Source organism: Dermacentor albipictus, chromosome 1, assembly GCF_038994185.2.
Source record: "Dermacentor albipictus isolate Rhodes 1998 colony chromosome 1, USDA_Dalb.pri_finalv2, whole genome shotgun sequence".
NCBI classification, from domain to species: Eukaryota; Metazoa; Arthropoda; class Arachnida; order Ixodida; family Ixodidae; genus Dermacentor; species Dermacentor albipictus.
Genome location: NC_091821.1, coordinates 428,294,550 through 428,309,575, shown reverse-complemented (window position 1 = coordinate 428,309,575; position 15,026 = coordinate 428,294,550). Strand labels below are relative to the sequence as shown.

The 15,026-nt window shown below is 46.5% G+C and overlaps 1 protein-coding gene across 3 annotated transcripts in view; it reads left to right on the top strand.

The window, feature by feature from the left end:
* LOC135897407 (putative sodium-coupled neutral amino acid transporter 11) overlaps window positions 1-15,026 on the top strand; it is a 67,354-nt gene that overhangs the window by 17,885 nt on the left and 34,443 nt on the right. Inside the window, exon 1 of one of the 3 annotated variants that reach the window (XM_065426020.1) lies at window positions 8,083-8,193. The exons of the other annotated variants lie outside the window; for them this stretch is intronic. Within the exon in view, the coding sequence (XP_065282092.1) occupies window positions 8,098-8,193 (96 nt within the window). The 5' untranslated portion in view covers window positions 8,083-8,097. Of the gene's footprint in view, window positions 1-8,082; window positions 8,194-15,026 lie in introns of those variants that run through there. 3 annotated transcript variants of the gene reach the window in all.

Sequence of the window (15,026 nt, the reverse complement as noted above, 5' to 3'; positions counted from 1 at the left end):
CCGTGGGCGCTGCCATGTTTGATCACGTGGCGACGTATCCATTGCTTGCCTCAACTGCCTCCTTTGCCTCCCGTGTTTGCAATGTATACACATGACGCCAGTGCTGCTCTGCAAACCTCTGTTTCGGCAGACATCGTAGACGTTGACTTGGTGGACGACACGCGAAGCTTTGGCTACAGCTTTAAAGGAGATGTTACAACGCTTTCGAAGCTCATTACCTTTTGTCCAAACGGCGCGAGCAGCGTATACGCTGCTTGTAATAAAAGCGCAGCTAAAATGCATTCCAAACTACCCTAACTTTTCGCTTATGAATTGAATCAGTGTCAGTGTGTTTAGCTATTCGTTCTTTATTTAGCAAATGCGTTTAAGTCACGTCTTGCCACCGTTCCTGACTCAGTAAAGTTCTCCAGGCGGCCGCTATCTGATAGTTTATTTTCAGTATGATCGCTCGCGAGTGTGCTCAGGTGCAATAGATATGTTCTTATCTGGGCACAAGACTTGTAACGTAGGCGTTCTGTACGTTGTGATAGCTCGTAGCAAATACGTATTATCGCTATAGTCACTCGCTTAGTGTGTAGGCCGTTATGGAACGTTCAGCTTCGAACATCAGTGTGATGTCGGTGTAGTCGCCGTCAGCCACGCATGGGTGACGGCACATGTACTTGAATCAAGGCGTCGAAGTTTGCTTCGGCGCATTGATTCAAGTGTGCGCCCGTTCACTTATCGAGTTCTTGATACGTTGGCGATAGAGTGGGCGTAAGTTAGAGTGTGAGTTGGGCTGCACGTGCGTAGATAACGTGCGAGAAGCTTACTATATGCCAAGAAGCGGAGCTATTCTCCCACTGTCACCGTATGACAAGCGGTATTCACTGGTGCAGACGCTTCGGGGTTGAAGTCATTTCCTTGGAGGCTAGCACTACAACGCCGGCGATAATTCTTTTTTTTTATATCCTCGAGGGAAGGCGTGTATCGTGAAGAGCCGGCAACACATGTAGCCCTTATGTAGAAGCGGTCCTTGAACTTGCACACGCAGATTCAGTCCGTTCCTTAATATGCCAGTCACCATTCTTGCAGCCAACTGCTGCACACGTCTTCACTCCACCGCTCCATATTTTGCTGCATGAATGGAGCACAGTGCGTCAGCGAAAAGCAGATTGCATTTCCGACAGCTCATCGCGCAGAAACAGGCCAGAAGAAGTAATGCTTTCGTATTCGTGCGTTTTCGCTGAGGCAACGTGTGGCGCGCCGCCGAAAGCGCCATCTCGTTTCTCTACAACAAACTGCTTCGCGAAAAGGGCCGATAAATAGATATATGGGTGAACAACAGTGCATTCCATATAGCATTCCACTGCGGCCGTGTGTGAATTGAGCATCCACCTATGTTTCAGGCGCTCAGGCACTTGCAAAGAACTGCGCTGATTTCGCGTTTCTGGCAAGTGCGTCCCCAAGCGACACGCAGTCAGCTTGGCTGCGAAACGACAAAGACGAGTGGACGCACCGTCACATTCTGCTCAATCAGCTCTGTATATGCAATATTCCACGTAACTTGAGCCTAAACCTTAAAGATATGCATATGCCACGTAACTGCATGGATCGAACCAAGATAATGTTGTTTGCCGTCGATTGGAGATAGATTATTTCTTGCATTCCGCCTAATTAGTTAATTAGTCTTTGTTAATTAATAAATTTCTTTGTTAATCTAGTTAGATAAAAAGTGTCAGTGAGAAAATTGTCGAGCGACGTAAAAACCCACCCGATACAGCTTTCTGTTGCTCAATTCGTGTTACATAAGGGGGTTTTTCCGAGCGTGAAATAAGCCCGGGAATGCACGCGAAGTGCCTCGAGCGGCCAGTCGCGCGGCAATATTGCGTGTATTCGCAGGATTCTTTCAGGCTCGGAAAAACACTTCTGTAGCACGTATTGAGCAACAAGAAGCTGTATCGGGAGCTCTTCATGCTGCTATACAATTTGCTCACACACACTTTTCATCTAACTATAATATTTCAGAACTTGATTAATTAATTATGACTAATTAGGTGGAATGAAAAGAATATGACATGAGTATCTCCAGGCGACGGCAAACAACATTAGCTTCGTTCGGTCCAGCTACGTGACACATGTACATTTTTAAAGTTTGGCTCAAGTTACGCGGTACATCCTGTATATTATGCGAAGCAAGGGCAGCTTTGTGCCTTCTGCTGCCGACATGAGCGGCAATTGCGCAGACGGTCCGTTATAGGCGTTTCTGCCAATCAGGTGCGTGCATATTGTTAAGATATACACTGGCCTGCGTGATCGAGCGTACAGTGAGTGTCTATAGACGATTTCACATTCGACTCATGGGAGCCGCCATCTTGGGCTGTTACACAAACAATTTCTAAGCTTTGAGAAGTGAAGTCACGTAACGTGGTCGCGAAGCGCTGAACGCATTTATACGACTGTTTTCATGCTTGCGAATCGACTGTAGTAACCGTACACTTCGTTCAAGGGCGTTAATAGCCCAAGATGGTGTCACCTTAACGCTTCCGTAAAATAGTCTATGGCTAAAGCTGCCAAACTAGAAAAGGCGCCCAAAGCCAATGTGCCCATATATTTTGCAGCAGCTCGTCCAGGAGAGAGGATGCCGCCGAAGAACATGGCGAGTCATATGAGGCCCAGAGCAAACATGAAGGGAACATTGGACTAAGTATTCCCAGTACGACGTGAAAAACAAACTTTGATGAAAACGGTTTCTTTTTCTTCTTTCCATCAGTGAATGGTTTGTTTTCTATAAGTATTACGGGCAAGCCGCGTTTATCGCACTATTGGTCTGTGACCAAAGTGTCCGTACACAAAGACACTAAAGGGGAAGGGATTCGTCTAAGACTGCACTCAGCGAGAACCAGAAACTTCTACGGAGCCACAACGGGCCAAATAGGAGTGAATACCGTGAAATTCGTGATGCCACACTGACGTGCCGGCGCTGTAGAGTTCCGTAGCTAAGTAAAAATGAAATGCATGCACACTCTGAGACGGCTGTAGGCAGCGATCACGAGAACGAAGGCGATGTCCTATGCTCGTCGGTGGAATAACGATCACGTCACGCGTGTGCGCGCCATGTACGACACATATGTATAGGTATACATTTAACTGTTCTGTAACTCGTGTCGCAGTTGTACATACCGAATGACTATAGATCAAAGAAAATCGAGCAAATAGAGGAATCCATTGAATACATAACACGCTGTTCCTGTAAGATGTTTGCTTTAGAGGTATACATATATCTGTGAGCCGACGTTATATGTTCTGCAGGTCTTATGGAGGAATTTCTTTTTACTATTATCATTACTGTTACGCAGAACAGGAATGCGCTTAGCACTAATCCTCAGGTCAGCATACACGGGTTGTGTGTAAGCCCGTTTGCTGGTACTTGCAGACGGCGCACATATTATCTTCGTGCATACGTGCATGCACAAATATATCCGCCGGGATACCGACCGGCCGGCCTGCAGCAGCAGACGAGCCACGCCAAAGCCGTGATGGTATAGGCAACTATAGGTTCATTTTAAAAAAAACTGCTTTAACGGCTGCAGTATCTCGAACGCATTTTCTTTTCTGCGTCCGGAGAGACCTTGCCGCTGCGCCTTCGAAGACCTTGCGTTATCATGCATACCGCGCCGTCAACGAAGCTGCAAGTTTGCCAGCCGCTTTCCGATCACGCTATGCGTCTGTTTAATTACGCGTTGCCTTCAAATATCGTTTGCTTCCAGCAGCGGAAGCGGTTTGCGAAATTATCGTGCGTACCGTTTTTTTTTGCTCCATTTTTTGTTTATGCTTGCTCGCAAGACGTGCTGTTCCGGTCGCACCATTTCTGGGGATTGGATCGAAACGTACGCGGATCGAAGTGTGCGTACCATGTGTACACACGCCTCTCGGCACCCGTCCTTAATTATACGCCGATGCGCGCTGCCGTCGCGATGTTAATTTCGAGAAACCGGCCACGAATTTCCAATATCTTGCTGCGCCCCGACGATATCTATAGCGTACGTGTCGTGTCGACCAGGTGTCCGCACCAAGCGTCGGGTGAGGGCCAGCGCAGATGCTCCGTTTCATTATAGAGTTCTGGCCTCTTTGCCCATACGCATTGCAGTACTGTATGTACACCCGTTAAACGAATGCTGAAACGACATTTCGGACTACTCCTCAATTTCTTGCGCTTTCAATAAAGGTCCGGGACTCCGAAACCCTATATAGAAAACATACCGCCAGGCCCCAGAGCGCCCTAAATAATTTACTCTACAGTAGCTTTTCTACGGACTCGGTTTCTGTTTTGTTCCCCCAGGAGGTCCCTGTCATGACGTCACGACGAAGTGGGTGGTCGCGTACGTGGGAGCAAGTCATCGCGTTATTTTTTTTCTTTTTTTTAACTCTCGCTCCGGTCCGCTCCATCTTGAGCCTCACGGCGCTCAAAGCATGTTTTTAGGCGCACCACCCGCCGCGGTAGCCCATGCAAAAAACACCCTGGTGGTCAAAATTAATCCTGAGAATCTGTAGATAAACAAACACATTGCGTGAGATCATTTGTTACACACACACACACACACACACACACACACACACACACACACACACACACACACACACACACACACACACACACACACACACATATATATATATATATATATATATATATATATATATATATATATATATATATATAACCTGTAGAAGTTTCCCAGGTTGCTGCACATGAGCACGATTTACGCGAATTTCTCTCGACTGAGAGGCAGGCTAAGCACATACTTTCGAGACCAACAAAGGGTTTATGTAACCACATATTGTAGCGGTGCTTGTTCACCTTTCCATTCAATTTTCTTTTATCCTTCGCGTTATTGGCTCGCGCGCCGCTGTTCCCACGTGGATCGGCTACTTGGCGCGACGGATCGCATGAACTTAAATCGCATAGTGGCGGACATGTCCCGCATCAAGTGTTTAGCCGCCCCGGGCCCCGTGGGCTGCGTGCTTTGTATAGTCGAAGCAAACGCTGCTGTATAGCTGCAACGGGCCTTCCTTGTTTATTTGTTTTATTTTATTTGTTTACGATACCTCGAGGACCGCGTACACAGGGTTTTACTGCGTGAGAGACGGGTAAAAAAAACAAAAACAAGTTCGCTGATGTTGGCAGAAAGTGACTCAATGGCGGCTTTGAGGCGAGTCGTGTCGACACGAAGAACGGCGTTTGAGGGAAGATTGTTGTATTCGGTGGGTGTCTTAATAAAACAACAACAAAAAAAGACATTGAAGGTGAATGGTGGGTGCGGGCACGGGGAGAGTATACAACATTAACATGGCTGATGCGTTGAGAGACGCGACGAGCTGGATTGATGGGAGAACGGTTGGGTAAGGCATGGAAACAAATATGATGCAATGAAAAGCCTTGCGGTCTTGCGACGTATTTAAAGACCTGGTGGACGCGCTTTTTTTTTCTTTTTGGTTCGGTGCGTGAGTAGAGTAAGAGCAATCGGAATATATGGATCTAACGGCACGGTTTTGCGCCGACTCGATAACAACGGTTAGAACGTGTTCGGCACGATCTCAAATAGAGCTAGCATATTTTAATTCGGGTCGGATTAGAGGTTTGTGAGCTAATAATTTTACAAAAGGGGAGGCACTTGCTATTTTCCGCCTGAGGTAACCTAAAGTTCGGTTAGCGTCGTTAGTATTCTTGGTTATGTGTGTTGCCCAAGTTAGGTCGTTGCAGATAATAATGCCTGTAGGATACCTTGCGCAAGAGTGTGAATTGATGTCGTTGACATTAGGAGGGTATTCATACGTTGGGTACTCATGTCGTCTAGGAAAAGAAACCAAAGATGTTTTGTTAGTCTTCACAAGCATTAACCAGTCCCGACAACATTTATCTAATTTTAGTAAATAGTTTTGGAGAGCCAGCTTACGGTTACGTCAATGTTTGGGCGAGAAATGAAGTAGTCATCTGCAAACAAGCGTATCTTTGAGGAAAGACAGTTTAAGTCATTATTGTTAATTTTTAAAAAAAATTGTGAACTCAACACAGTGCCTGGTACGTGGCCCGCCAGCTAAAACAGAAGATGGATTTATGAAGTATTTTTAGCATGCACGAATTGCTGTCAATTATTAAGAAAATCTTCCAGGACAAGGGGGCGTAGGTTAAGTCGTGAAAGTTTTAATAGCAAGCACTTATGTGGGAGTTTGTCAAATGCTATTTCTAGATCAATGAAGAGGGCATCAACGGGTATGTTTTTATCAGCGTTAGTATGAAGGTCGTGAAGGAAAAGGTGCGAGTTTAGTGTCACATGAAAAAACTTTTTTTGAAACTCATGTTGACCTGTCTTGAAAAATGTTACCAGAATTTACGAAGCCGATGGTATGGGTGTAAATGACATGCTGCATAACATCCGAGCAAACACTAGTTAAGGAAATTGGCGGTATTTAGAGCAGCCTTTTTCTTAGGAACTGGAACAATCTTGCCCAACTTCCATTCGCGAGGCAGAGTGCTGCATGACAAAGACCGTTGAAAATGTGAGACAAAATATAAACGGATTAAGAATATTTTAATGAGTCAATTACCTTCGCAATACCTTCAAGGGAAAATGTGATGTCTCATATAATGGGGTGAGGCAAACGGTGGGAAATGCGGAAGGTCATTATAAAGTTCTTTAGTGAAAACCGAACAAAACGTACAAATGAGTGTTTACGCTATACTGCAATATTGGGAACGGGTTAACCAGTGTCGTCTTCAAGATATATAGATGATTTAGCTCGTATGCTGGAGGCTCTTACCAAACGGAATTGGCGCTATAAATTAGGGCTGGAACTTTGAGTGCGATCGACTGGTGATGGTCTATGCTGGGGGCGGCTTGCGAATCGCATAAAGTGTTCTGCAGTGGTTTGCTTCGAACTACGTTCACTCTCTTGTCTAACTCAGCTCTAGATTTAGAATAATGTTTTTATTATCATTACTATTAATTAAGTGAAAATGAGCGGCCGTCATAGCCGTCGTTGTAGCTGAATCTCTTTCATTTCCGTTTCAACGATAAACGGTGTTTGGGCTTTGCACGGTGTTAGATACGGGGCCATTTCCTGAGCCTACTTCGAATTCCCCAGACCACATCGAATCGCACCACAGCTAATTAAGGAGTGCAGAAACACGGATGCCACATTCCTGAGGCACGACACGTGCAAACAAGTTGAAGGGCCCCACTTCGTACGCCACCGGTGGAGCTATTCAATGCTTGACTCTTCCAGAAAGCGAAGGGATAGTCCGGTACTGTTGCAAGTAAAGTGGGTCCCGAAGCAAGCGGCTGTGATGTACCGGGAAGGCCCGGCAGCGTAGCCCCCATACGCCCATAGTGCCGACGCGTTGTAAGCCAGCGAGGCAAGACCGCAGGGAGAAGTAAGGCAGCGTGAAATTCTGCCCGCCTTGGTCCGCCGTCGCCCCACCTGGCTATTGTGACGGCGCGAAAGTCAGCAAGGCAAGACCGCAGGGGGACCAAGCGGCGACTCTCTTCGCCGGGTATGACACCATCGCACGGGCACCTACCATTGGCCGAAAATGGCGTCATCTGAGCGGGCTCGCCCATTGGCCGAACGTCGTTTTAAGCCGAGACACCGAAGGGCTTAAAAGACGCAGACCGGGAGCAGCAAGGAGCATTCCAGAGCATTCCTTGATTGATCCCTTTCGAACTTCTTGCGCCGGGCCGCAGCGTCCGAGTTGCTGCCGGCCCGTAATGACTCCAAGACTGTTAATTGACTCTCACTGCAAATAATGTAAATAAACCTCCCAAGTTTTTCATCCCGAAGTGCCCCTCAACTCTTAATATATTGTCTTTTTTAGAACGACGTAAACAACAGCAACAGGCACGCTCATAGCGCGGAGACAGGCGCTCATGTGGGGCGGACATAGAAGAGAGATTAGCGGAAGGGTTATTCTAGATTACGTCGCTCCTATACAACACCTTGTCGACATGTCCCCGCGGACAGCAATGTCGCGCGCGACGCGGCAGATGAGATAACGCGACGCCCGGAAGGCCGAGTTTATCCCTCTACAGGACCGGCCTGTAGTGCAACTCGTGCAAAATGCAGGGGACGTTCACGGTGCGCGAGGCTCCGCTGCCTGACGAAGTCGCCGGAGTGGGTGGCAACGAGAGAGGAGGAAACAGCCAATCGGCAAAGGTAAAAACTGGTGTGCGAGCGCGTCTATGTAAATTGCTACCTAGGGATCGACTTTCACCGCTGCACATAGATATATTGTTCGCGAAAGATTATCGCGTTCTCGTTTTATCACGCTGTAATATATTCTGTCCCGGTTTTTCCGGCAGGTATATTTCACGAATGTTGAAGCTTGGGCGAGTCGGTATAACGGGTCGTTTCGATGGTTTTCACACAGCGCGCACACAACAAGGAAATTAAGAGAGTGAGCAGCGCTATTTTACTCGCTGCCTGTCCTTTCTCCCTCTCATTTTCAACGCGTTAAGGGCTCCGTGTCGCAGAAAATCTGGCGTCGGCGTCCCCGTGAGCGAAAATTCCCGTATATATATATATATATATATATATATATATATATATATATATATATATACACATACACATAGTCACGCGCCTTGCTATAGGACATGCGGTATATGCGGGCTATATTGCCACAGCATTCTATCACTAAAGTTGCCCGTACCTTGTCTTACATTTTCGACAGTTGTTCTTCCTCGGAACTTTGAGAATGGCAGCCCACATAGCAACAAATGCCATGGAACAAAACACCCACAGCGTATGCCTTTTATGTAAAATATTCTCACACTGAAATGTTAAAAATGCGAAACGATAATATAAACCTGAAAGCGATGTAATTGTTTGGGTGCGGCTGTACACATTTCCGGGATCGGCCCATGCAAGATGCCGCGTTTCTACCAGAAAGCTCGCCTTCGTGCATAGCGTTCGCCGACAGCGTTTCTCAGTAAACGTTACGGTTACATAAGCTACAGTTACCGGGAAGCGTGAGAAACAGTCAGGGATCTTGGAATGCTTAAGGGGCGTCCTCCATTTTATTTTTAGTTCTGTCCAGCGACGTTGCCACTTGCATACTTGTTTTTTTTTTTTTGCAAAGGTTACGTGGGACACCCGGTATATCTACTAGGTTTGTCCCAGAAGTTCCTGCAGTGAGTAAAAAAATGTAGGAGAGGATGTAGCACCGTCGCTCTCTCCGCTCAAAAGAACCCGGAGTGCTGTTCTGGGCGTCGTCACATTCCGTCTTGTCAAATTTGGTAATGGCGGCATTTTGAGCCAATCAGAACCGCTCTGGGCCTTCCCTGGCCAATCAGAGCTCGCAAGATGGCGGATTTGTCAATATGGTGGAAATTGGTAATATCCAGTGCCGCACTCTCGGTTGACCATAAGTAAGATCGAGACGCAGAATCTTCTGCGCGCACTTTTTTGTGCAATCCGTTTTTAGGCTTTGCCGAAATGGAGATCGAGGATCTGATGGAACAAAATATCAATGTCAAATTTATTGGAAGAAGGTGCAGAAATTCATAAATTGTTGCAAAATGCCTACGGAGAGGATTCCCTTAATGAAAGATAAGTGTTCAAGTGGATCCAGCGTTTTAGGGAAGGTCATGAAGAGAATAAGGACGGTGCAAGATCAGGATGCCTCTCCGTGCAACCCGTGCGAAAATGAAAACATGGATTGTGTGCGTTCTTTTGTGCTTGGTGACTTACCGGATTACTGTTGGAATGATCGTTCTGCTTGCTGCGCAATACTGTTATACAAATGACAAAAAACACAGACAGACATGTGCGCAAACTTTCAACTATTCATTGTTCGCTATCGCACGTCAAATATATATACACGGAGGGTGACTGTAAAATAAGTATATATAACACAAAATCCAAAACGAAAAAGAAGCCAAAGTATGCACATGTGATTTAACAATGACACGTGTGGCTAGATCAAACATTCGTCTGTGAATTTAGAAGCTGGTTCTCCCAGCACCACAGAAGTTGTACTAACGTGGTTTCCCGAGACATTCTTGAGCATGAAAAACGCTTCCAAAAAACGCTTCCAACGCCTCCAAGGCGAAGGCCTTGGTTTCGTTGAAGATTGGCTTGCAACCGCATCGTGGGCAATGGGTCGCCGAATGTCCTGGTGACTGGAGCATTTTTTGTCGCACCCCTATGCTCTCTTAACCTGATATTAATGCACCTGCTTGTCTGGCCTATGTATGACTTCCCGCGCGTGAAGGGTATCTTGTACACAAGGTTGTCGAGACATTCCAAATACTTATTTTCTTTCGCACGCTTTATTTCGCATTTGTTTTTGTCAGATTTTGTTTCGTTATTTACTTTTTTGCGTAAGCCTTTCATACTTAAAGGAGCTGAAAAAGCCACTTTGGCTCCGTGCCTTTCGCCAATCCTTTTGAGGCCATGTGAAATTTTATGCATATAAGGTATGACAGTTACCCTCTTATCCTCGCCGTCCTTTGTAGCTGGCCTCAAAAAGATTGGCGAAAGGCACGGAGCCAAAGTGGCTTTTTCAGCTCCCTTAAAGATGAAAGGCTTACGCAAAAAAGTAACTAACGAAACAAAATCTGACAAAAACAAATGCAAAATAAAGCATGCAAAAGAAACAAGTAACTGCAATGTGTCGACAACCTTGTGTACGAAATGCCTTTGACGTGCGGAAAATCATACGTAGGCCAGACAAGGAAGTGTATTAATATCAGGTTAAGCGAGCATAGGTATGCGACAAAAATGCTCCACTCACCAGGACATTCGGCGACCCATTGTGCACGATGCGGCTGCAAGCCAGTCTTCAAAGAAACCAAGGCCTTCGCTCGATGCAGATCTAAAAAAGCACGTGAAATTTCGGAAGCGTTTTTCATGCTCAAAAATGACTCGGGTAACCACGTTAGTATACACCTTTTGCGGCGCTGGGCGAATCGGCTTTTAAATTCACCGACGAATGCTTGATCTAGCCGCACCTGTCATTGTTAAATCCGATGTGCGTAGTTTGTCTTCTTTTTCGTCTTGCATTTTGTGTTATATATTTATTTTACGGTCGCCCTTCGTGTATATATTTGACGTGCGATAGCGAACAATGAACAGTTGAAAGTTTGCGCACATGTGTGTCTCTGTATTTTTGTCCTTCGTATAACGGTATAGCTCAGCAAGCAGGACAATGCCATACCAACTAGCCCCGGTCGAAGCTTTATTGTTAGAATGATAGCAGAGGCACTTGGTTTGTGAAAGTCGTCGGTTTACCGGATTTTTGACGAAAATTTTGAAATTACGAAGGTTCGCGCCGTGATGGTGCCGAAACAGCTGACTTCTGAGTAAGAGTTGCGACGAAAATGATGTTGCCCCGCGGTTGCAAAACTTCAGACGACAGCGATGGATTCTTGCAGACGGTCGTTACCGGCGATGAAACTTGGATTTACGAAAACGACACCGAGCTGAAGTGGCAGAGCAAGTAGGGAGGGGACACACATGAGCCGAGGCCAAATAGAAATAAAACGAGCAAGGAAGAACAAATAAAAACATCAAATTAATGTTCATCGTGTTTTTCGAGTGCCATGAAACTGCACTACACATGTGCATACCTGAGTGTCAAACTGTGCAACGCAGCATTTCTACGTGGAGATACTCAAGCAGCTGACAGATAACGCGTGCACGCTCCGCGCGTGCGACCAAATTTGTCGAAAAAGGGGACGCTAGAGTCTGCACCACGATAATGCCCCTGCACACTCTGCATTGATAGCGCGTGAGTTTTTGGCTCTGAATTCCATCGCTGTGATGAAATACCTTCGCTGATCACCCTGATCACAATTTTGCGTGCATTTGCGGGCTTCTTTCACGGTCGGAAAAACGCTTTTATAGCGCGTATTGAGGAAAAGAAAGCTGTATCGGGAGTTTTTCATGTTGCTCTACAATTTTCTCATTGACACTTTAAATCTGAATATAATAATTAAGAAGTTGATTAATTGATTATGACTAATTGCGTAATTAGGTGGAATTAAGGAATAGTCGGAGTATATCCAAGTGACGGCAAACAACATTACCTTCGTTCTGTCCAGCTGTATACGTGGTATTCGCATATTCTTAAATTTTCGTGCATGATAGTTTGGGCTCCCTGCTCATATATATATATATATATATATATATATATATATATATATATATATATATATATATATAGTGTTTGTGTGTGTGTGTGTGTGTGTGTGTGTGTGTGTGTGTGTGTGTGTGTGTGTGTGTGTGTGTGTGTGTGTGTGTGTGTGTGATTAATGTCATAGATACTGCATATTTGGAAAAATAGAGAAATATAGAGCAGATATATGTATAATAGCGTGCGCGGCGTCAGGCTAATTTCGTCGAAGAACCCTCGTCGCCGCGTCGTCGCCGACCTCTATAGATATCAAGCTGTACCGCGTCTGGGCATGCGACCCTGTGGGAGTAATTCGATCGCGACCGCGGCGCACTAATATGATTTGGTGGCGTCGGTCTCTGTACGTACGAGCGTTCTCTCTCCGCCCCCCCCCCTTCCTTTTTCATATCCACCGCGATCCTGCGGCGATATATAAGGGCGTGCAGCATCAAGGCTCCCGGTTCAATTACGACCGCCCGTATATATACGTATCGCGAGATGAAATGGCTCGCGAAGAAGCGAGAGAGTTGTCTGCACTGCCTCGTGCAGAGGTCACGTTGCCTGTCGCCCGAGCCACTTATACACTGTCGTCCGGTTACTGCGAGGAATAGAAGGACCCGTGTAGGTTGTTTTGCGCGTGTGAGAGCGCCGTGGAGCGCGGCCTCGAACCGGGGCCCGTGCGAGGCCGAATCGTATAACGAAAAACCCGAACAGTTTCCGCGCGTTATCAGCCCGTGTCTGTGTGGTGCGCGTGCGCAAGCCGCGGTTGCGTAACGTCGATTATAGGCACGTGTACGCAACGCACGCTAACCGTGTATAATACAGGCTGCGAATGTGACGCCGTTCGCTCACATGTATGCTTGACCGAAGAAGTAAAACAACAACGACGGGCGTTCGTTCCGAACGATTGCGACGGGTCGTTTCACGCGACTCGCGCCAAACGTAGTGCAAAACTGAGCTGCACGAGACCAACAGCGTATCGGCTGGCATATATAAGCAAGCTATTATAACTTGCTTGTGCCCGCCCGCGAGCCGACGTCCGTAGTGCTATATATATATATATATATATATATATATATATATATATATATATATATATATATATATATATATATATATATATATATATATATATATATATATATATATATATATATATATATATAAATTTCCAAATGGAACGATCGTTCCATTTGGACACTCGCCTTGCGAACATACCGGCTACAATTAGTGAATTGCAACATGTGCCGTAAAGTAAACAGTCAAATACTTAAGTCACGATAATTTGTTAGCTAGTCGATTAAGCATTTCGTTGTATCTTACAGTGTAATGTCTGCGTTTCCTAGTAATTTAGGTCAAGCATAAAAATTGTGCTATATGCGACATCCAATTGAAATTTATATATATATATATAAGGAAGAAAAGTATACTGCTGGCTGTGGTTATGGCGGTGGATTTCCGCTCAGACATGCAGACGCAAAAATAGTCGCCGGAACTCGCAGGAGCATCCTCTTATGAGTCAAATATATATCCTCGCAGGACACAGCTCTTCTACCGCGAATGTTTACATACGGCGGCCTTAAATAACGGTTGGGAGCTGGAGGCGTCGGCGTCGGCGAAGAAAACACCTGCGCGCACACGCGGTTTCTTATTTTTGTTCTCTTCCGCGCGAAATGCACACGGCTTCGTTTCTTCGGGGCAAAGCTGGCGAAACCCGACAGGAAGAAAGAAGGGACATAATGGAGAGGAGTTCTCATTTACCTGAATCGCGCCTTCGTGTAGGAGCACGGCACAACGTAACATGTGTCGCGGCTTAGAAATTTGCAAAGCTCTTTGATGATAATAAAAATAATAGCAATAATGCAGGCGACAACGTCTGGCAGTGTCGCTCCCGCAGCTGTACTACCACAAAGGAGTGAGTCATAATGTGTCTCGTGTGTGAGTGGTGTTAAAAGGCGAAAATGAAGAGGAAAGTACGGCGACGTTACTGCCTGTCGTGCGAGGCCGCACCTCCACAGCGCTGTGTAACATGTCTCGGCGCGCTCGAGGCTTCACGGTCTGACAGCTGATTCGTTGCCGTGCGTCATCGCCAGCCGGTGGAGATCGTCGAGGCCAAGCACAAAGTGTTGATGCCACAGTATTCACGCGTTAGCGTTAGGGACCCCTTGTCGCAGAAAATCCGGCGTCGGTGTGGGCGACAATGCCCGTAGGAGAAAAAAAAAAAAAGAACTGGCTGTGGCTTAGCTAAGGTTAAGCCCAGGATGCGAAGCATATCCTTTATTTTAACGCGACAGCGTTAAGGAGCTCGGGTCGCAGAAAAGCCGGTGTCGTCGGCTCAGGCGCACATTTCGTTGTCGCGCCGAACGCTGCGTTGCTCGACGCTCACCGCGTCCGATGCGGGGCGCGTAGTCGCTGCGCCGTAGCAAAGCCACCTAGAAACAGTCTCTGTAGCACGCCGCAACCTTCGCTTCTCATTCCAACGAGCAGCTCTGTCTCCAAGAGGCATCTCACCTCGTGAGTGTCTAGCAGAGGCAAGCGCAGCTGCTTGTACACCGCCGCGACGCCGCGAGCGACGGCGCGAGTTGGAGCCCCGTTTCTCCTCTGTCGTGACGTCACGGTGTCACGTGGTATTGAAGACGACACCGCCGCGCCTGAGGAGCTGGGTTGTGCTCTACTAATACGCTTCGCATAAAAATAATAATCCCGAACCGCGCATCTCCATGCACGCAGGCCCTCCGTGTGGCGCAGGGGCGTTACTGAACTAATTGAATTTCTCAAGGCAAAATGCGTCAGAAAATTCGTAAAGCACGACTTGCACGCAACCTACAGACATTATAACGTCTGACTGTAATTCTAAAATGCGAGAAAACGT